Here is a 22,318-nt window from a genome sequence, read left to right on the forward strand (position 1 = left end):
ACCCACATGTGTCAAAGGCATCTCCGAAAACCAATCCAGGAGGCAAAATATTAGCAGTGACGTTTTCAAGGGATGGGTACAGGGAAACAGGGACTGTCTCAGATAAAGACCGACAGTTGAAGCATATCTGTGGGGCTTTCTTGTTGGTTGGGTGTTCAAACAGGGGCCAGTTACCAGCTGCTGCTCATGTTCACAGGACTGTATTATTAAAATTGAAACGGACCCGCAGCCTCATGCCATGCTGGCTGTCACTGATAGGAGATGCAGTCCAAAATATCTGGAGAGCACCAGGTTGGCAAAAGCTGCCCTAACATCTGCCGCCTGGTCACTTTTGGACAAAAGCCGCCAGGATATTCTCCCACGAAGGCTCCACCCCCTATGTCTAAATTACTTGTGAACTGGGAAAATGGTCCATTGTTACACAGAAAAGTACCCTTTTAATTTCAACCAGTTGAATTAACATTTATCTTTTACCAATCTGTATTTCATTTCATTTCTCTGTTATTCCTCTGGATTCTTTCTACTGCCATCCGCTAATCCTATGTACTAATATTGACCTCCTGCTCTGAGAGCTATGATCCTTGTATAACCAAAATGGCATTATCCACCCACAGCAGGGGTGGTGCTTGCAGGTTTGAAGGCACTCAACAGTAGCCACAGAATGCTGATTGGCTGTTGGGTGGGGAAGGACAGAAGACAGATGGAATGGAGTAGCCTGAAAGAAGGCGTGCCTGGCTGGCTGGCACATTGAAAAAGAGCACCCCTTGCAGATCCATGTGCTCTGATCTTATTTTAATGGCTCTTTTCCCTACTTCTGTTTCTGTTTCCTCTTTCAGTTACACATTGTTTCTCTTCACCTATTGAACAAAAACAGGGCGATCTTTCAGATGGTGGCAAAGCTGTTTAAAATATTCAGAGGTGATATGCTTCTGAACACTAGTTGTTGGGAATCATAGGTAGGAAGAGCTGCTGTTGCAAGCTTCCCCTGGGCATCAGTTGGCCCTGATGAGAATGAGATGGGTCCAGCAGGGCTCTTCTTCGTGATGTCCTCTGCTTCAGGCTCAGCCTACAAAACCCCAGGGTCCGGTCACTCTGAGCTGGTTGATCCAACCTATCAACACAAGATGGCCATTCTGAAGCACCAAGTGTGCAGGCAGCATGGGTCACCAAAGGCTGTGGGTCAAGACCAGGAGAAGAAGTAGAAGCAAGGGAGTGGCAGAACTGGCACTCAAGAGTTGGGCATCGCCGCCACCATGGGCTGCTTTCTCTGCCATGGTGCGCTGAATCCAGTCCATGTAGGAAGTCACCCGTGTGTGGATTCCCGGCCGCTTGGGCTTTGCACAGTCCACCCCAAAACTCACCACTCCAGCCAGGAACCAGGTGCCATTCTGCTTGCAAGCTAAAGGGCCCCCAGAGTCACCCTAGAGGGAGAGAGAAAGACAAGGAAATATAACAGATTGCCTTATAAAAGGCCAGCCTTTTTGTGCATTCATTCATTCATTCATTCATTCATTCATTTTCCAGTATTTGTAGATCTCTTTTCACTACTGTGTGATCTAGCCCAGTATTGTCTACCTGGCTGGCAGCAGCACCTCTCCAGAGTCTCAGGCAAGGGACTTTCTTATCACTTGCTGCCTGATCCTTAAAGTGGACATTGTTGTTGTTTAGTCATTTAGTTGTGTCTGACTCTTCGTGACCCCATGGACCAGAGCACGCCAGGCACTCCTGTCTTCCACTGCCTCCCGCAGTTTAGTCAAACTCATCCTGGTAGCTTCGAGAACACTGTCCAACCATCTCGTCCTCCGTCATCCCCTTCTCCTTGTGCCCTCAATCTTACCCAACATCAGAGGTTTTTTCCAGACAGTCTTCTCTTCTCATGAAGTGGCCAAAGTATTGGATCCTCTGTCCTTCCAGTGAGCACTCAGGGTTGATTTCCTTCAGAATGGATAAGTTTGATCTTTTTGCAGTCCATGGGACTCTCAAGAGTCTCCTCCAGCACCACAATTCAAAAGCATCAATTCTCCAGCGATCAAAGTGGAGATACCAAGGGCAGTTTTGTGTGTGATTTTCACTAACATATGCATCTATAGGCACGTTTTACCCTAGTATATGCATTTTTGCACATATTGCTTGGCTGGAGAACTACATTTCAGTCAACATATTGTTTCAGATGATGCAAATGTGGCAACTTAGCCTTTGAATACCAGTGGAATCAAATTTCTCCCCCATCTCTAGCTCCAATGGCCCATTTGCAATATCTGAATTTGCAATATTAAGCACTCATCTGGAAGCACCCACTGTCCCTCTTGCGTTGGAAGCCTCCAAGATCTTGAGATAAACCTCTTGCAGAAACCAGAGGCGCTTCCAGACAACCTCTTTATTGAGCATTCTCATCCTGCTTTCTCTGCAGGGAGATTAGACAATGTTGGGTATTTAATAATAATAATAATAATAATAATAATTTATTATTTATACCCTGCCCATCTGGCTGGGCCTCCCCAGCCACTCTGGGCGGTTTCCATAGAAACCAAAAATACAGTAAAATATCACACATTAAAAACTTCCCTGAGTAGGGCTGCCTTAAGATGTCTTCTGAATGTCAGGTAGTTGTTTATCGCTTTGACATCTGCTGGAAGGGCGCTCCACAGGGCGGGCGCCACTACCGAGAAGACCCTCTGCCTGGTTCCCTGTAGCTTTGCTTCTCGCAATGAGGGAACTGCCAGAAGGCCCTCGGCGCTGGACCTCAGCGTCCGGGCAGAATGATGGGGGTGGAGACGCTCCTTCAGGTATACTGGACCGAGGCCGTTTAGGGCTTTAAAGGTCAGCACCAACACTTTGAATTGTGGATTAGTTGTAGTTTCCGAGTCACCTTCAAAGGTAGGCCCACGTAGAGTGCATTGCAGTAGTCCAAGCGGGAGATAACCAGAGCATGCACCACTCTGGCGAGACAGTCCGCAGGCAGATAGGGTCTCAGCCTACGTACCAGATGGAGCTGGTAAACAGCTGCCCTGGACACAGATTTGACCTGTGCCTCCATGGACAGCTGTGAGTCCAAAATGACTCCCAAGCTGTGCACCTGGTCCTTCAGGGGCACAGTTACCCCATTCAGGACCAGGAAATCCTCCACACCTGCCCGCCTCCTGTCCCCCCAAAACAGTACTTCTGTCTTGTCAGGATTCAACCTCAATCTGTTAGCCGCCATCCATCCTCCAACCGCCTCCAGACACTCACACAGGACATTCACCACCTTCACTGGTTCTGATTTAAAAGAGAGGTAGAGCTGGGTATCATCCGCATACTGATGAACACCCAGCCCAAACCTCCTGATGATCTCTCCCAGCGGCTGCATGTAAATGTTGAAAAGCATGGGGGAGAGGACAGAACCCTGAGGCACCCCACAAGTGAGAGCCCAGGGGTCTGAACACTCATCCCCCACCACCACTTTTTGAACACGGCCCAGGAGGAAGGAGCGGAACCACTGTATGTCAGTGCCCCCAGCTCCCAGCCCCTCAAGACGGTCCAGAAGGATGTTATGGTCGATGGTATCAAACGCCGCTGAGAGATCCAGCAGAACTAGGAAACAGCTCTCACCTTTGTCCCTAGCCCGCTGGAGATCATCAACCAGTGCGACCAAGGCAGTTTCAGTCCCATGGTGAGGCCTGAATCCCGACTGGAAGGGATCCAAATGAGCATCCGTTCTGATTTGTCTGCAGGGAGGCTAGACAAGGTTGCTTTGATGCAAGTGTTATATCCCACACTTTCCAGTGCTTTCTTGATTGCAACAGTCTGATAGTGTTTTGGGGAAACTCCCAATCAATAATAATTGTACCACCTGAATTTGCCAGTATGTGACTTGAATTCCCACCTAAAAGCAGTGGCTTATCTGGAAGTGCCCCAAAGATCCACTTTTCTCGGAATCTGTATTTTTAAGGACTGAACTGTTGTACTGAAGCCAGATTCTGGCTCTGCCCTGATCTATCCTAATCCACAGTCCCCCTCTCATCCTAGCTGCCAGTTGTTTCCTCCCTGACCCCTCCCCAGTTTCCATTGCCCTTAATCTTCTGCTCTGATCCACAATTACTTGGCAAGTGTCTTTATTTCCATCTGGGTACCCAGCACAGATCATGTCTTTGTAGATCAACCGGTGGCCCAGAGGCACAGTCTCGGTGCCATTGGAGTCCTCGTGGAACATCTGGTCACATTCCTCAGTGCCTAGGATTGGCACTTCCAGCTCCTGCAATGTCCGAGCCATGAAGTAGCCTAAGACAAGGAAAGCAAAGGACCAAGATCAGCCACATACTCAATGTCCCTTAACAGGATATACAATTTAGACCAGACATAGTGAACCCTTTTTTTCAGCCCAAATGCATTTCCCCTTTGGGTAACTTCTAGTCATAGTCAGAGTTTTAAAAAGGTAAAGGACCCCTGACAGTTAAGTCCAGTTGCAGACAACTCTGGGGTTGCGGCACTCATCTCGCTTTACAGGCCGAGGGAGCTGGCATTTGTCCGCAGAGAGTTTTTCCGGGTCATGTGGCGAGCATGACTAAGCCACTTCTGTCGCAACAGAACACTGAAACCAGAGCAGCACACAGAAACGCCGTTTACCTTCCTGCTGGAACGGTACCTATTTATCTACTTGCACTGGTGTGCTTTCAAACTGCTAGGTTGGCAGGAACTGGGACCAAACAACGGGAGCTCACCCTGTCGCAGGGATTCGAACCGCCAACCTTCTGGTCAGCAAGCCCAAGAGGCTCAGTGGTTTAAACCACAGCGCCACCCTCATCCCTTTGCCAGTCAGAGTAGACCCATTTAAATTAAAGGACATGACCAACTCAGGGCCATTCATGTGAATGAAGCAGATGGCACTACAACCCGTTCTTACCGTCTGCTGAGATAAGGCCCCAGCCAGTAACCCAACAGGCCATCCCTACAGGGAAGGTGTCAGGATCCGAAGAGCTCGGAAGGCAGATAGGGGAGATGGTTCGGGAAAAATTGACTGCCTCCTTCAGCTGCATCAGGGCAATATCAGCACTAAGTCCTTCTCCAGCATAAGACGGGTGCACTATGATCCGGCTGACAGCAGAGGAGACCATGCTGGGCGCAGGCTTGGGGAGCTCATGTTCTCCCAAGTTTACTCGGAATTCGGGTAGATTCAGTGGCCTGTGAGAGACAAGGAACAATAAGCATCTTGCACGGTAGGAAGGCCTGGATTCAAATCCCATCTCAGCCCTGATGAAAGACATTCTCTAATCCTATTCTGCCTCACAGGTTTGCCTGGTGGGTACTCGGGGTTATTAACTGTCAAGCACTTTGCACCCTAAGGCTGCAATCCTATAGCCACCTGGCAGGGAGGAAGCCAAGAGCCAGTCCTACCATTTGGTACAGTGAGGCAGCTGCCTCAGGCAGATTATTTCAGCTGTAATTAAAGAGCAGCAATCGATAGGACATTTGTTCTTGTGGCATTTTTACGCCCACACAGAGTACTTTTTAGGCCATAATTACAACATACATGTAAAGTGCTATGTTATCACTTTAAATAGTCGTGGCTTCCCCCTCACAGAACTACAATTCTCAGAATGGTTTAACCATTGATCCCTCTGAGAGCCAGTGTGGTGTAGTGGTTAAGAGCGGTAGTCTCGTAATCTGGGGAACCGGGTTCGCATCTCTGCTCCTCCACATGCAGCTGCTGGGTGACCTTGGGCCAGTCACACTTCTTTGAAGTCTCTCAGCCCCACTCACCTCACAGAGTGTTTGTTGTGGGGGAGGAAGGGAAAGGAGAATGTTAGCCGCTTTGAGACTCCTGAAGGGGAGTGATAAAGCGGGATATCAAATCCAAACTCCTCTTCTTCTCTTCTTCTTCCCAGGGAACTCTGGGAACTGTAGCTCCATGAAAGAAATAGAGGCCTCTTACCAGTGCTATTTTTCTAGAAAAGGAGGTGCCAGAACTGAGCTGCAGTGAGCTCTGACTGGGGGGGGGACGGGATGCCCTGCTCCTAACTTCTCTCAGCACACTTAATAAACTACAGCTTCCAAAATTTTGTGGGGGGGGGGGCGGAGAAGCCATGACTGTTTAAAGTGGTATAATTGTGTTTGTCTGTATTGTGTCAATGTGGTCTAAAATGCTGCTCTGGGCTCCTTTGCGAGGAAAGGTGGGATATAATCAATCAATAAAAAAATAAAATAACTGAACTGACTTGGCTTGACTTGACTTGGGGAAGGAGGGAGTTGCCATTTGCTGCTCTACACCAGGCACCAAATTGTCTTGCGTCATCCCTGGGGAAACCCAACGGAACTTACTTCTGAGGAGCCGTTTATTGGATTCCATGTATGTTGGGTTGACAAGCAGAGAAAACTAATTACAGTTTTGTTCTCATCGTCCTCTTCCCTGCTGAGTTCCCTTAAGGGCATCACTGAGAGTGAGGCAAAGAAAGCCGACAGGCAGAGCAACCCCCATTACTGGCTGGAAAAAGGAAGGCAAGCAGGCAGGGGGCGCTGAATGAAGTCAGTGGGGCAATAATACACACATTCTCAGTAACTGAGATAAAAGAAGACCATCAGAGCCAGTCCCGTAAATATATTCCTAAATCATTGCAAGCATCAGATCTGTCCCTTCCTGAATTAATATTGCTCCTTCTCCCTGACACCGTCCTTCGACCGCCCTCTAGTGGAGCAGTGCAAAGCCGCGTCCTTTCCCTCTCACCCTTCAAAGCAATGAGCAGCCGTCACCACCCACTGGGACGAGACCAGGCTTCCTCCACAAATGTGCAGCCGGTTCCTTCGTATGCTGGCTTGCCACGGCCATTCCCCTTCGTCGGCCTTCTTCCCCCCGATGATCCGAGGGGCGAACACGTGGGGCCGTCCGCAGGCTGCAAAGGAACGAGGGAGAGGCGTCAGGCATGGGGCAGAGAGCGGAGGAGAAGCGGGCCAGCATCACCCTCGATGCGGTCTCATTGCAATTCTGCAGCAAATGTAAGCCACGCTAAATGTTGCGGCTAATAGTTTTGTCTTCCCAGGGCAGAGCTGTATCAGCTCTGGCTTGGGATGCTGCTGCGCAGAACGTGCCTGCAGGTGGAGGACTGAGATGGCAATAAAACGACACAAGGGCGTGCCACTCGCTCTAGTCAGATCATTGTCCTCCTGTGTTTTTCCAGTGGCCTTAGAAATATGTCCATCTTCAAACTGATGGACCCACCAAAATTTTCTCTTGGTTGTTGTTGTTTTTTAAAAGGAGAGAGGCAGAAAGAGTTGTGGGGGGGAGAGAGAGGAGCCGGGATATTAAACAAGAAGGGGTCTAGCTCTCTGAGTCCAGGGAAATGGAAGCAACTTTTCCAGAGGCACCACTGATTTCTTGGAGGAGGGGGGTATAGGTGTCCCTTCCCAGAAATCCCCTCTCACCTCTTTGTGTGGAAGCATTTTCAGTACCTGCAAGAGAAAATGAGACAGGGTCAAAATAATGGGAGATGATTGGTATTAGAAGGCAGAGATTGGACCGAACACTTTTGTCCTATTCCTGACAGCCCCACCCCCTCCCCCATTCCAAAATCTGGTCCGTGGTGAAATGCCACTAAGCCTGAGGTGTGGCAGAACACCAAAGGGTTGTTTTTTCTCCAGCACAGGATTTCATTTATTCATTCATTCATAATTAAATTTCTATCCCATCTTTCCTCCAAGGAGCTCAAGGTAGCATACATGCTTCTCCCCGCTCCATTTTATCCTCACAACAACCCTGAGAGGTAGGTTAGGCTGAGAGATACTGACTGGCAGCGCCGGTTTTACGTATAAGCTAAACAAGCTATAGCTTAGGGCCCCACTCTCTTGGAGGCCCCCCCAAAAAATTAAAGGGGGAAAAACTGGATGCACATTTCCAAAATATAGGATAAAAAACTAATAAAATAAATCCTACATCATTTTAAGTTAGAGCTTAATAATTATTTCACTATTAATATAATTCTTCTTAATTGTATTCCACTATTAATATACTTCTTCTTAGTTGTATTTCAATTCAACAATTACTTTGATAAAATACATATTTTGTTATGTGCAAATGGCTTTGGATACCTATTAGGTCATGGGTTGGCAAACTAAGGTGCGTGAGCCGGATCAGGCCCAATTGCCTTCTAGATCCAGCCCGCTGACAATCCCGGAATCCAGGCAGCCAGCATAGCACCCGCGTGCGATGATTTTTGCGACTCAGTCAGGCTTGGGGGTCAAAAGTGAGGAGGGCAACTGCTTGATACAAGCCCCTTCTCCATCTGTCGCACGCGTGCAGCAATCTTTTCCTCCAGGATGAGGGGTGGGGAAGAGGGGAAAGGAGCCACAGTTCGGATTTCCACCATGGAGCTGCCTGCGACTGACCTCAGGAAGGGCAGTTGCAGTGGCAGGGGCTCAGAGGTGCCTCGGGAGGGGTGCCCACAGGTGCTCCCCGCCAAAGGAAGCAGGGAGCGCCTGAGCGGCTATGCACTTGGAAGCAGTTCTGCGCTCTGCTGGGGAGGCCGCTCATTAGCTACAAGGTGCAAGCCATGGAAAGGTAAATAGCCAACGCCTTGTCTTCCTTCACACAGGGAAAAGAACTTTTTTGCTTGAGCGGCACCAGCCTGACTTAACGTGGCCAATGGCTTTTCCCTTCACCCACACATGTGCACATGCTCTCCAGGGCTGACAAGAATGGCGCGCTTACCTCAGCCCCCCCCCCCACCTTACAAGAAAATAACTGTCAATGCGTAAAATGCAAAGGAAGCAGCATAGGTATATGAAGGAGCACCCCCCCCCCAAAAAAAAAAAGGATCACATTTGGGCAACATTGGGGTTAGTCCCAATAAGGGTTTTTGCCAGAAATGTGGGTCATAATCATGGCAACATATAGTCCCCCCCACACACACACACAAAGTCTGAGGGACAGTGGACCGGCCCCCTGCTGAAAAAGTTTGCTGACCACTGTATTAGGTCCACAAATTACCATATAGCATATATTCAACAACAAAAAACAGTGGCAATTTGTAAAAGGCCCCATTACCTTCAATAGCCTCATCAAACCTAAATCCGGCCCTGCTGACTGGTGAAGTGAGCTTCATGACTTGAGTGGGTTCTAGTCTAACGTTCTACACCACACTGACAACAACTCCCTCTCTCTATGATTGCATCACCTAACACGGAACACAGAAGAAACCCAAAGCTTTCATGAGGGGTATGGAGGCAGAAACCATTTTGGTCCAGCTGAGGCAAATCATCATACGCAAGCATCCCAGTATATCATTTGGGAATTTTATAGCTTCTAGGGTTCCCTGCTGTGGCCCATTCCCTTCTCATAAGAAGACCCCTGCTGGATCAGGCCAATGGCCCACCTAGTGCAGCATCCTGTTTTCACAGGGGGCAGCTCTCTGTGGGAAGCCTAAAAGCAAAAGCTCACTTGAGATTCCCAGCAACTGGTACTCAGAGGCATCCTGCCTCCAACAATGGAGGGAGAGCATAGACATTGTGGCTGGCTCAGTTGGTAGAGCATGAGACTCTTCATCTCGGGGTCATGGGTTTGAGCCCCACATAGGGTAAAAGGGTCCTGCATTGCAGGGGTTGGACTAGATGACCTTTGTGGTCCCTTCCAACTCTACAGTTCTATGACTCCGTGCTCCATGAAATTGGTCTGATCTTTTAAAGCCATCCAAGTCAGCGGCCAATGCTACTTCCGGAGTTTATGTGCCGTGTGGAGAAGTCCTTTCTTCTGTGTGTCCCAAATCTTCCAATATACTTCTTGTAGTAGCCTTGCTCCCAGATCCTTCCACCTCACAACCTACCAGAGCCCCCCAACTCCTCTCCCATAGAATTGGATCATCCAAAGAAAAGCAGAATGGACAGCCCAGGTGAGATGCGGAAGAACTGCTCCCCTCTGGGAAAGAACAGGGGTTGTTCTCACCTCCCCAGGTTGGTTAAAGGTTAAAAAAAGGTAAAGGACCCCTGGACGGTTAAGTCCAGTCAAAGGTGACTATGGGGTTGTGGTGCTCATCTCACTTTCAGGCAGAGGGAGCCTGCACTTGTCCACAGACATCTTTCCGGGTCATGACTAAACTGCATGACTAAACTGCTTCTGGCGCAACGGAAAACAGTGACGGAAACCAGACCGCATGGAAATGCCATTTACCTTCCTGCCACAGCGGTACCTATTTATCTACTTGAACTGCTAGGCTGGCAGGAGCTGGGACAGAGCAATGGGAGCTCACCCCATCACGGGGATTCGAACCGCCAACCTTCTGATTGGCAAGCCCAAGAGGCTCAGTGGTTTAGACCACAGCGCCAGCCCCCCCCCCCCGCCTAGTGGCTCACCTCTCAGCAACAGCAGCAGCAGCAGCAGCACAATCTGGGAACAGCAGAAACTCAGCATGGTAATCCTGCTCCGAGGTCAACGAGGGAAGGAGAAAGCGCTGGGCTTGGTTGCTGAAGCACCCTTGGCACAAAACCCAGAGCAGCCTCTTGGTGTCACTGGCTGCCAAGTAGCTAAATCCAATCTGTTGGGTGCTGCCGTCCACCACCCGCCTACAGCCACCCAGTGAAGCCAGCTCAGCTGCCTACTTTTCCCCACTGGGACAGCAAGGCTCCCTAGCTCTTTCCATCTCCACCACTGTCTCTCTGGTTGGGGAGCAAGGGCTAGTGAGCTCTTAGTTCATGAAACATGTGCACACCTACCTGTTTGCATGCACAGATGTGTGCCTGTTGTAGGATTACCATAGGCTACGGAGGATGGGGCTCCTATTTCTTTAAAGTCACGTGGAACACAGAATTTCAGTTGGCGTAGTTCATTATTCAACAGAGAGGGGAAAGCTGCTCTGCACGCCCACAGAAATTCTTCCTTCAACATCGTACAAAGCTACACATTTGTTCCTGGGCTCCATTCAAGTTGCTGCGACTGACCTTTGAATGGTTTGCGATATGGGCACTCAAAGGACCAATCATTCCTGGAACCCTATGCCCAGGACCCAAATTTCAAAGTGATGGTTTGGAGGCACCCCCAATAAACAAAGGAAGGACTTCTCCAGCAAATGTTGCAACTCCCCACCCCTGGAAGAGGGTCTGCCCCAAGCTAGTCGATCCCTTTTTCTCTAGAAGAACAGAAAATCACCACTTAAGTACAGTACAGAATTTCAGTACTAATATTGGCTTATTGCAGGGGGCCAAGGTTGTTCCCATATTCAGCCATCAGGTTTTATTGGTATTACCTGTGTTCTTTCTCTGGATGCTTTCTCCTATACAGCTAACCAACATGGTGCCCTTGTGACGATGTTGGACTACAACTCCCATCAACCCAAGCCAGCATTGCCAATGGTCAGAGATGATAGGAGTTGTAGTCCATAAAACATTTGGAAGGCACATTGGCTACCTTGTTTTGATTTGTGTTTGTGCCTTAAAACTCTGGTTCCTCCTTACATTTCCAGACATTTTATTTTTCAAATCTAGCTTAGTCGCTTCTCATCAGTTGAGCAAAACAAGGTAAGGAAGAAGGAAATACACAGATCGGTCCCCCAGTAGAAACTCAGTCTTCAAGGGTCAGCATTCAGACCTTCCAAGCTTTCTCTGAGGACAGGCCAACTTGCACACCAAAGCAAGATGGCCACAGTGAAACACATTGGGAGAAGGCAGGGTGGGTCACAAAAGGACATTGGTTAAGGCCAGGAGAAGGAGTGGAATCAAGCGGGTAGCCAAACTGTTATGGAAATCAGTGGCTGCCAATTTCTCATGTGTGGTGTCTTCAATCCAGTCCATGAAGGAGGTGACTAGGGTGTAGATGCCAGGTTGAGAGCTCTCCACACAACCAAATGTTATGCTCACTCCCGTCAGGAACCAGACATCATTCTGCTGACAGACTAGAGGTCCCCCTGAGTCGCCCTGTCAAGAAAAGGAGACAGGGGCTCCATTACTCTCTTGAGAAGAGGCACCAAAATGCACAGAGGGTTTGATAACCTGAAACAAATTGCATGAATGTGTTTATTTATCACACTGGTGTCCATTCCTGTTTCTCATTTTCCAAGTTTGAAGTTCAGTTCTCCACATTTCCACATAAGCTTGCAATTGTTTTTAATAAAAAAAAAGTCCTCATGAAATTTAATCAGCGTTTGAGAGCAAATTTCTCCTGATATGAATATTTTTGTACACCATTCTGCCTAATATGCACATTTTTTGCAAAGCAATTGCCTCTGATATAATTCAATTTTACATGTTATTTTGACTAACGTATGTATTAACGCACACACTTTGCTTTGGCACATGCATTTTTGTACATATTACTTGACTGGGGAACTACACTGCCAAAAAAAGCCCCCCCAAAACATATTTCAAAGGATGGCTGTGTTTGTTTTGCAAAGTGCAAATAAGGTAGCTTTGCCTTAAATGCAAACCGAATAAAAAAAAAAATTCCCTTCTCTATCCTAACAAACTGGCATTATATTATGTGACATATTGCTGCTATTCTTTGAGATAATATAAGATCAACACCACTGCCTGTATTTCTGGACTCTCTTGGAGTGTGGTGGGATGGCACTGTCATGACACATACCGCAAAATTTACCACTACACCACCATCTATATTTTCCAGGGCTGGACACTGCTACTGAAAACAAGTTTTGGTTCAGCTGCGATGACCACAAACTCACAATATTTCTGCCATCGTAGCCTCACAGGCTGCTCCTGTCCCCGCCCTGCAATATCCTACATCATTGCTATAATACTCTGGTTCATGATTCTTACAAAGCAGGCATGCTTCCCAACTTCTGAATACCCAGCACAGATCATGTCATCATAGATGAACCTGTAGCCCTTGGGGATGGCCTTGTCACTACTTATGTTGTGATAGACTCCGTTGCAGTCTTCAGCTTCTACAATCAGCACTTCCACCTTCTGTAGGGTCTGAGTGACCAGGGAGCCTTGGGCAAAAGAAAGGAAGCATAAGGCACAGTCTCAAATTTCACCAGGCAACATTCATTACAGCCTTACTGGTTTTTAAGAGCCGACCAGCACGTAGTTTGCTGGTTTGGAACACAAAGTTGCCCAGCTTGTAAAGGATGGGCATGTTCTGAATCAGGCTTCATTCCCCACAAAAAAATTCTGCAGCTCAGTGAAACAGACCATGCTAGCTCTTTCATCAAATCACAACAAAGTGATTAACAGTGATACCTGCATTGCAAGGGAATGGACTAGGACTCTTTGGGTCCCTTCCAACTCTACTATTTTATGATTCTATTGGGAACCATCTTGTGGTCAATAGCACTTCCACCAGGCTGGAAGGCCAGCTCACTAGCTGTGCAACTACGCCCCTGAGAAGTGAGGGAAGGGCCAGAAGAGGAGGTGGTCTGTATCCACCTGCATTCTTTGGGTCATGCTCTCTGCCAAGGCCAGGTGGAACTTAGACTGGCTTCAGGGCGAGGTTCAAGCTGGGCACCAGGCAGCATCAAAGCTGAATGCAGGGACCCAGGCTATGCTCCACAACCACAAAGCTGCTATGTTGATTCAGCAGGGAGCAAGCTGAGCCTCAGCCCTCTAGAATAGCAGCACAGCTGAGTCTTCATGGTGAACCCCACACATCCTGGAAGATGCTACCTTGCTTAAAGGAGGCCAGCTCTCTCCACTAGCCTCATGCTGTGATGGGGTTGGGTGAGTCTCTGGTCACGCTTGGCCCTCCATGGAGTCTTCCCAGTCCAAAGATGGCAGTGCCACCTCCTTTGGCTGGGGCCATGCTGCCCCTACAGGTTCCTCTGGTAGAACTGCTTCTGGGGACACTGAAACCTGGTCCCGGACCATGCTTTCCCCTACTTGTGATCATTGTTATGGGGCGCTCCTGCCATCTTCCCAACTTCTTATCAACACAGATTCCTGTCTTCCTAGTCAATATGATTCCCAGCCTCCTGCCTAAACCCTTCTTCTCCCCTAAAGCCACAAAGCAGTGCCACCATCTCCAATAAACAGCATGACTTAGCGAGACCCCAAGCTTGTTCTTACCTCCTTTAAAGGGGACGCCCCAGCCAGCAATCCAGCACATCATCCCTCCATAGAAGACAAAAGGTTGAAAAGTATTTGGGAGGCAGACAGGCAAAATCATTTTGGAGAAATGCACTGCATTTGCCAGCTGCACCAGAGCAATATCGGCACTAAGGCCAACTCCAGCATAAAACGGGTGTATTATGATCTTGTTGACATTGGATGAGAACATGGCAGCTGTGGGTGCAGTGAGCTCATATTCCCCCAGGTTTACTCTGTACTCACGTACATTCAGTGGCCTGTGGGAGACAAGGAGCAATCAGTGACTTGTGCAGTGGGAAGGCTCGTGTTCAAATCCTTACTCAGCTCTGAAGTTCTCTAGGAATCCTTTGGAAAGGAGGCCACTCTGTCTTCAAGGGGTTGTTGGGAGGCTAATCATCAAGTAGTTTCCTCAGAAGAAAACCCTTCCCCCCACACACCCACATAGGATTTACTTCCATAGAAACAGGTTTAGATATTCAGAGAAAAATGGATGAAGTACCCAAGCACTGTTCCTGGCTTCTGACACATGCTCTAAACCATTATAATACACCAAATAAGGATTTAAATCAAGCAGACACTGTGCACCCTCCTTCCTCAGAGGTTTTTAAGCAGAGGTTGGATGGCCATCTGCCATGGATGTTTTAGCTGAGATTCCTACATTGCCGGGGGTTGGACCAACTCTACAATTCTATGAATCAGTTGCCAGCATTCTGCATTTGACATGATGAACTCTTAACTATGAGTAACTATTATAACTATTATTAATGTTGTATTTTATTAAAGTGAATTAATATTACACTTTAGAGAGTCACATTTCAAGTTGTTAACTCTAAACATAGTTTCCAAATTTTGCCATTTTTGGTATCAGCAACATGGATTTCTTGCACTGAAGAATTTCAGTGGTGATGCTGGATCACATGGTGTTGATGATGATTTATAATCAGGCCCTTCATCCCAAAGGAGCTCAGGGTGGCAAATAGCAAAATGTTAAAACAGAGCAAATTTAAAATCAAGTAAAAGCATTTAAACACAATTTAAAACCATCTGAAAGAATTTAGAGCCTCTAAGAATCATTTAAAAGCAATTACATACCCTCATCAAATTCAGGGTTGCCATGTCTTGTACCTCTCGGCCATCAAATGCCTGAGTCAACAGGAATGTTATTAAATTTCAAGTGAAAACCAATACAGAGGGAAACAGGAGCATCTCACCAGGGAGGGCATTCCATAAATGAGGAACCACCAGTGAGAAGTCCCTGTCACACCGTGTCATAGGTCAATGCTAACTGGGCAGCAGCCAGAAGTGGCACCACCAACAGGGCCTCCCGGGCCAATCGTATGGCTCGAAATAGTTGATTAGACAATAATAATAATAATAATTTATTATTTATACCCCGCCTATCTGGCTGGGCTTCCCCAGTCACTCTGGGCAGCTCCCAACCGAATATTAAAAACACAATACAGCATTAAACATTAAAAACTTCCCTAAACAGGGCTGCCTTCAGATGTTTTTTAAATGTAAGGTAGTTGCTTATTGCCTTGACATCTGATGGGAGGGCGTTTCACAGGGCAGGCGCCACTACCAAGAAGGCCCTCTGCCTGGTTCTGTGTAACCTCACTTCTTGCAATGAGGGAACCGCCAGAAGGCCCTCTGTGCTGGACCTCAGTGTCTGGGCTGAACAATGGGGGTGGAGATGCTCCTTCAGGTATACAGGACTGAGGCTGTTTAGGGCTTTAAAGGTCAGCACCAACACTTTGAATTGTGCTCAGAAATGTACTGGGAGACAATGCAGATCTCACAGGACCGGTGTTATATGATCTCGGCGGCCATTCCCAGTCACCAGTCTAGCTGCTGCATTCTGGATTAATTGCAGTTTCCGAGTCACCTTCAAAGGTAGCCCCACGTAGAGCGCACTGCAGTAGTCCAAGCAGGAGATAACAAGAGCATGCACCACTCTAGCGAGACAGTCTACAGGCAGGTAGGGTCTCAGCTTGCATACCAGATGAAGCTGGTAGACAGCTGCCCTGGACACAGAATTAACCTGTGCCTCCTTGGACAGCTGTAAGTCCAAAATGACTCCCAGGTTGCGCACCTGGTCCTTCAGGGGCACAGTTACCCCATAATAATGGCTGGCTGCACTGATCTTCCCAACAGGTTGCTTTCAACTCACCCGTCAAAGCAATGGGCAGCTGTCACCACCCACTGGGATGAGATCAGGCTTCCACCGCACACATGTACCCTGTTCCTTCGGATGCTGACGGTCCACGGCCATTCCCCTTCATCAGCTTCCTGCCACCCAGTTAAACGAGTGGTATGCTTCACTTCAGGCTGGCCGCAGGCTGCAGAGAGGAACCAGGAGCAGTCAGAGGGGCAGGGAGCAAAGCTAAGGTTGGTGAACACCTGCCCCTTGTAGCTATGGACTCACATATCTTCCTCACCTGGTTGAGCAGAATTTTTATTGGTACCTGCAAAAAGAAAGGAGACAAGAGTCAAGAAGGCAGGGTGGGAAATTGTGAGCATTAAGGTGGAGCAGTGGTGGCTGGTCCCCATTGGGACTGATAGGGTGGGAGGCAAGGAGGCCAACAGCAGGTGGCGCCAGAGCTGGCAGAGCCAACTAATTTTCATTTTGCCACCATCCTCCTCCCTACTGAGTTCTACAAGGGGCAACACCAAGACTAAAGAGGAGAAAGCTGCCAGTTAGTGCTACCTTCAGGACTAGAAGCAAGGAAGGGGAATGAGACTTTGTGCTGACCACCAGGAAGGGCTTTTTCCACCTTGCTTGCCCCACTCTCCAGCTCAGGGGACCCTGGGAGCTTTCAGAATGGAGCTGCTGCCACAGGCATTATGTGTGTCTTGTGATGAACGGAGTGGAAGACCATGGGTCACGGGGGTGGGAAGAGAGTGTGAGTGAATTCAAACATGCTTAGCTCATTTTTGGTTCTTTGTTTGCTAGCGTTGTTGATATTGCTTTACAGATGTAGTGCTTTGAATTTTATAATATGACTTTTATTGTGGTTGTGCTATTTTAGCCTCTTTTTTAGTTGTTTTGTTAATTGTGTTTTACAGAAGGCGGTTGTTTTGCTGATTGTTTGTCATTACTCACTGATGACTTGTTAATTATTTTATATGATTTATGTTGTAATTGGGACGTTCTATTATGTTTGTGTTAATTAATTAAAAGACGTCTTCTTCTTGGGAGAAAAGTGATGACAAACTTAGACAGCTTCTCAAAAAGCAGAGACATTACCTTGTCAACAAAAATCTGTATAGTTTAAGCTATGGTTTTCCCAGTAGTTATGTATGAAGTGAGAGCTGGACCACAAAGAAGGCTGGTCGCCAGAGAATTGATGCTTTTGAACTGTGGTGCTGGAGGAGACTCTTGAGAGTCCCATGGAATGAAAAAAGATCAAACCTATCCATTCTGGTGGAAATCAACCCTGAGTGCTCACTGGAAAGACAGGTTCTGAAGCTGAGGTTCAAATACTTTGGTCACCTCATGAGAAGAGAAGACTCCCTGGAAAAGACCCTGATGTTGGATAAGATTGAGGGCACAAGAAGAAGGGGACAACAGAGGATGAGATGGTTGGACAGTGTTATAGAAGCAACCAACATGAATTTGACGAAACTCCAGGAGGCAGTGGAAGACAGGAGCGCCTGGCATGCTCTGGTCCATGAGGTCACAAAGAGTCAGACACAACTAATTGACTAAACAACAACATTATGTTATTGATATTTATTGTTTATAAGCCACATTGTGACTCGTGTGAATGGAAAGTGGCATAGGAAGGAAGGAAGGAAGGAAGGAAGGAAGGAAGGAAGGAAGGAAGGAAGGAAGGAAGCAGGCAGGCAGCTGGGGTTTGCCTGAGGGCAGACTGATGTGATGGATAGCCTCCATGGAGATGAGCCCACAGGAACGCCAAGCTGGTCTATGGTGAAGTGTGGCCATGTCAAGAGCATGACAGAGCAAGCCACTAAAAAGCCAGCAATGGCTCCAATGAACACAGCAATTAATCTGCCTCTGGGGTGTTGATAAGAAACATCTTCTGAGTTCGGTAGCACAGAAATAGGTGCACGGAGGAAATCCAAACCTCCCAAAAGTCGTTGAAAGGCAGACCATGTTTTGGTCCAGCTAAGAATTAGCCACAAGTCTGATCATATAGTACCAGAAAACAGAATTCAATTCCTCCCACGTTCCAGACTCTGGGCTCCGAATACACAAAGACATCTCTTCTCAATCACACATTTCCCCACATTAGAGTTGCCAGCCAGATTCTGGCAGGGTCCCAGTGCATTTGATTTCTGCTTGCAAGGGGTCGACAAGTGAAATCTTCCCCAATATTGCATCTCCAAAAGAAAAGCAACCCATTTGAATGTTTGCATAAGATGCACTGGGTCTGGCAAGGGCAAAAAGTGCTCCCAGAGCAGAGGATATAGTTTAGGTATTTAGGGCCCTGGATCTCATTTCTCAAGCCCCCTTAATTCCCACCAAACTTTCACCCCAGCTACTAACACAACTGCTTTAACAGCTAGAGTCCGCACCTAGGAATCTGCATATCCCCTGGCTTCTAGGGCCTCTTGCTATGACCCACTGTCCTCTCAGTTAAAGTATCCTTGCCCTTTTGCTTCTTCCACTTTGTATCCCAACCCCAATTCCTCTCCCCCTCCCCCTTCCAAGAGAATCCAGGAGTCGTGGATCATTCCTTCCCAAAAACAAGCAAAATTGGCAGCTCAGATGGGACACAGAATGGCTGCCATGCATGGAGGGAAAGAGAACAGGGGTAGTTCTCACATTCCCAGGGGACCACACAGACAAATATACACCACTCCTGATGCCTCACCTCTCAGCAACAGGAAGAGGAGCACAATCTGGGAAGAGCAGAAACTCAGCATAGTCCGGGCAGCCCTGGATCATCCAACTCTGATGCCAACCAGAGAAGAGACTGCTGGGCTCGGCTGCTTAGTCCAAGCAACCTTTGCAGGATCAGTGCACCAGGGAAAGGGCACAACCCAAGAGCTGGTGGTTATTGTCCTGGTGGAGTCTGCTTAGCTGTTCTTTCAACATCTACCACTCCATTCACGATATTTATTTGCAGATATTTCTACACCACCAATAATGAGAAAAAGAATAATGTTGGTGAACAGCATAAAACAAACAATAAAATATGACAGTAATAATACTGACCTATCTCATAGGTGGGGGGCGTTAGGAGAAATGAGGTAATGTAGAATTTGGGGGAATAATATAAAATTTGGAGGACTGATACAATACAGAATTTGGGGGATGGCTTCTGATCACAGGTTGTGGTCTGCCCTGCCCTCTATTTAAGCCAGCAAAGCACAGCCGCTGTGCTACAAAACCCAACAGGTAAATGATCTTCAGCTCTGCCCGCAGTAGCACTCAGTGTAAACTCAAACACCATCTCCTCCCAGCCTTTATCCACATCCCAGCCCTAAAGTTGTCAAGGCCCCCAGCACCCCAAGGCCTGAAGGGCAAGGGGGTGGGGCTTGTGGTGTCATGATGAGGCAGAGCCACATGATGTCAAAAAGTTGTAAACCCCTGAAAGTCAAAACTCTGCTATAAGGTAACAGCAGCAGGCAACGGGGTAGATGAATCTGTCATTTTAGCTTTTCCCAGTCATTACACATTCCCTCCTCAAAAATGAACATTTCTCCTAATATTTGTATAGTTGTGCACAATTGTTCCTAGTAGAGGCATGTTTTGCAAGCAAAACCTCCTTAACAGAATGCATTTTTGTACATTATTTTCACTAATACACACATTTTTGGATGCACATTCTTTTGAAGAGCTGCATCTGACTATTCAGGCAAGTGCAATTTTCAAAGGAGACAGCTGTGTTCCTATTCACATATTGGTTCAGAAACTTCAATTCATTCATTTTTAACCTAACCTTGCTACAGAGTGCATACCAGATTGCTGTTGAAACTCTTATTCCCATTCCAAGATAAAGAACAGCAACTGACACACATGGGATATGAGGGAAACTTATGCCAGTTCCTTTTGGAGGGTTTACCACTGCTACTGACCCACTTATGGGGGCTATGAGGTCAATTTAGTATCTGCAAGCTGCCTTGAGTCCCATCAGTGAAAAAGGTGGGGTATTAATAAATTTATTATTACTATTATTATTATTATTATTATTACTATTACTATTAGTTATGCCAAGTTACTGCTCAAAGTGAATTGAGCATGCATAAGAGGAGTTTGGACTAGATGACCCACAGAGCCCCTTCCAACTCTGCAATTCTATGATTCTTTGATCTTTTCCTGCCTATTTTCTTCTCTCACACAGGCAATACACTTCTTTTTGTCACCATTTCCAAGCTACTTGAATCAGGAGTGCCAACTTGGTCCCGCAACTGTGGGTGCCCAGGGCCGTGGGTGCCATGCAGCGTGCATGGCCTTGGCCCCGAAATTTGTGGGTGCCAGGTCCCTTCATGGGGAATTTTATGGGTGCTTGGGCACCCAGGGAGTTGGCACTTATGACTTGAACCACTCCCAAGTCCAATCTTTATTTCTAACAAACAAAACAATACGACTGCTTCAAACCAAAGTGGGTGGAGTGTGGGTGGAGGAATGGAATGGAATGGAGTGGAGTGGAGTGGAGTGGTGGGGTAGGACAGGGCATGGTGGACTGAACACCCCACTCCACCTCCCACTGGTCAAATAAAATATTGATTGGACAACATAGTGCCTGCTGGCCCCTGGTGGCGAGATGTGGAGGCACATGCAGATATTCTTAGCAGCCATTTGGTTCCATTGCCCAACTTCATTGTATACTTCAAAAGAGTCAATAATTTGTACTATTTTTGGATTCTGGAAGGTGGCCTCATGGCTATGACATCAGCCTGATGAACTCCCCCCACCCAACCCATTTTGCCTCATCCCCTTGCTTCATATAACATTTTGCCTGATGAAGAGCTCTGCGGAATCCGAAAGCTTGCCACGCTTCTGTGGCATTTAATAATGTATTAAGATTTTAGAGGAGCGTGGTTCCTCATGGGGCAACATGGCTACATTTGTTTTGTTTTTTTACAGAACTTGGTTGTATTTGTATGCAGATTAATATTTTCAAAAGGCACTCCCAACATTTCTCCGGATGTTTTCAAATGTACACTTTGTTGAACCTTGAGCCCTAAATTTAGGCTCAATACTATGATTGGGAGCTTAAACTGGTTTGTTAAGCAGGGTCCTGTGCAGCTCCCTGGCTGGGGTTTCTCCTAGGCTAGACGAAAAGAGGACGTTGATCCATACAACACAATAGAAATAGCAATTTCCCAGTCACCAGGACAATAAGCAGAAGCAAATGCAAATCTCACGTGGGATCACAAAGCGTACATGTCAGGAGATGGCCTTTTCCTGACATGCAAGGTTTACACACGCAAGCTTGTGGCAAAGGGAGAGGTTGTGCACAGGTGTTAGGGAATCTTCACCTCCCTGCAGTCTTAAATGACCACACATTGGAATAATCCCTTATCATTGTGACTCCAGTAATTTTGTAAAAAGCTGGCCCTTTCTACCTGTAGTTGTCAGATTATGGCTACATGTAAATGAAACGATGCATTTTGTCACGCATAAAAATCGCACAGGGACTCCACAGGTGTCCTCCACAAGCAGTAATGAATGAGTAAAAGATTGGTGCAAAGAGAAGAGCCTCTTTTCTCCAGCCAGCATCAAAACTGTCAGTTGGCTGCCGTTATGAGGGAGCTATGGACTCTATAGAGTCCATGAAACACAATGCTACAAAATGGTGGTCCTTCCACGAAGTGGAGGGGGGGAGTCCTTCTCAAGATGGCAGCAGCCTCAGTCCACAGTTACATAACGATCTTGCGCTTGACCACCTCATCCCAGTGGTCGTTGGGCAGCCTCCCTTGGCTCGGGGATGCGGAAACGACCTTCCTAAGATGGCTCCCGGCGATCGCCGTTTCTATCCTTCCTTGCAAGGCTTGCTGTCAAGGCTTAAACAGGGTTAAAACACCAGAGATAAGGATTAAATGCTTCCCCGGAGACCAAAGAGACGCAGGAGCTTTGACAGACGGGTAGCATGACGGCAACCTTTGACCTCCCCCAAACTGGCGGAAGCAAGCCTCATAAAATGGGGCTTGGGAAGAGGAGAATTATGTGCGGAGGAGACCTTCTCAGCATGGCTGCGTTTGAGCGCGCCCTTCGCAAGATGGCGGCGATTCCTGTCATAACCCGCCTGCCTTCCTCGCCCCGCCCGCACCACCACCACTCTCCGCTCTCTCTTTTATCTCTATGGTTCCTTCTCGAGCGTCCCTTTGACTTAGTTGTCTATGGTCT

General features: G+C 47.5%; 2 protein-coding genes across 12 annotated transcripts; both read right to left on the reverse strand.

Moving 5' to 3' along the window:
* Positions 1–653: 653 nt before the first annotated feature.
* Positions 654–11,358, reverse strand: LOC307201824 (serine protease 33-like; the record flags this gene model as incomplete). 4 transcript variants are annotated; one of them, XM_079951282.1, is made up of 6 exons in its annotated part: positions 654–1,421; positions 4,082–4,260; positions 4,883–5,160; positions 6,701–6,866; positions 7,396–7,422; positions 11,205–11,358. In XM_079951282.1, the coding sequence occupies 6 exons, from the start codon at positions 11,356–11,358 to the stop codon at positions 1,164–1,166; spliced, it is 1,062 nt and encodes a 353-aa protein (XP_079807408.1). In that variant the 3' UTR covers positions 654–1,163. The 4 variants fall into 4 exon arrangements, with proteins under 4 accessions (XP_079807408.1, XP_079807407.1, XP_079807409.1 ...); XM_079951281.1 differs by having other exon boundaries at positions 10,675–11,301; XM_079951283.1 differs by lacking the exon at positions 11,205–11,358 and adding an exon at positions 10,315–10,802.
* A 50-nt stretch (positions 11,359–11,408) lies between these two features.
* On the reverse strand, positions 11,409–22,239 carry LOC307201826 (serine protease 27-like). 8 transcript variants are annotated; one of them, XM_079951288.1, is made up of 7 exons: positions 22,152–22,239; positions 18,837–19,097; positions 16,437–16,463; positions 16,169–16,337; positions 13,978–14,255; positions 12,730–12,905; positions 11,409–11,871 (listed from the first exon to the last, which is right to left on the reverse strand). In XM_079951288.1, the coding sequence occupies exons 2-7, from the start codon at positions 18,886–18,888 to the stop codon at positions 11,632–11,634; spliced, it is 942 nt and encodes a 313-aa protein (XP_079807414.1). In that variant the 5' UTR covers positions 18,889–19,097; positions 22,152–22,239; the 3' UTR covers positions 11,409–11,631. The 8 variants fall into 8 exon arrangements, with proteins under 8 accessions (XP_079807414.1, XP_079807415.1, XP_079807413.1 ...); XM_079951289.1 differs by lacking the exon at positions 22,152–22,239 and adding an exon at positions 21,859–22,117; XM_079951287.1 differs by lacking the exon at positions 22,152–22,239 and adding an exon at positions 21,538–21,663.
* Between the last annotated feature and the right edge of the window lie 79 nt (positions 22,240–22,318).

The sequence above is a fragment of the Podarcis cretensis genome (assembly GCF_951804945.1).
Source record: "Podarcis cretensis genome assembly, chromosome: 13".
NCBI classification, from domain to species: Eukaryota; Metazoa; Chordata; class Lepidosauria; order Squamata; family Lacertidae; genus Podarcis; species Podarcis cretensis.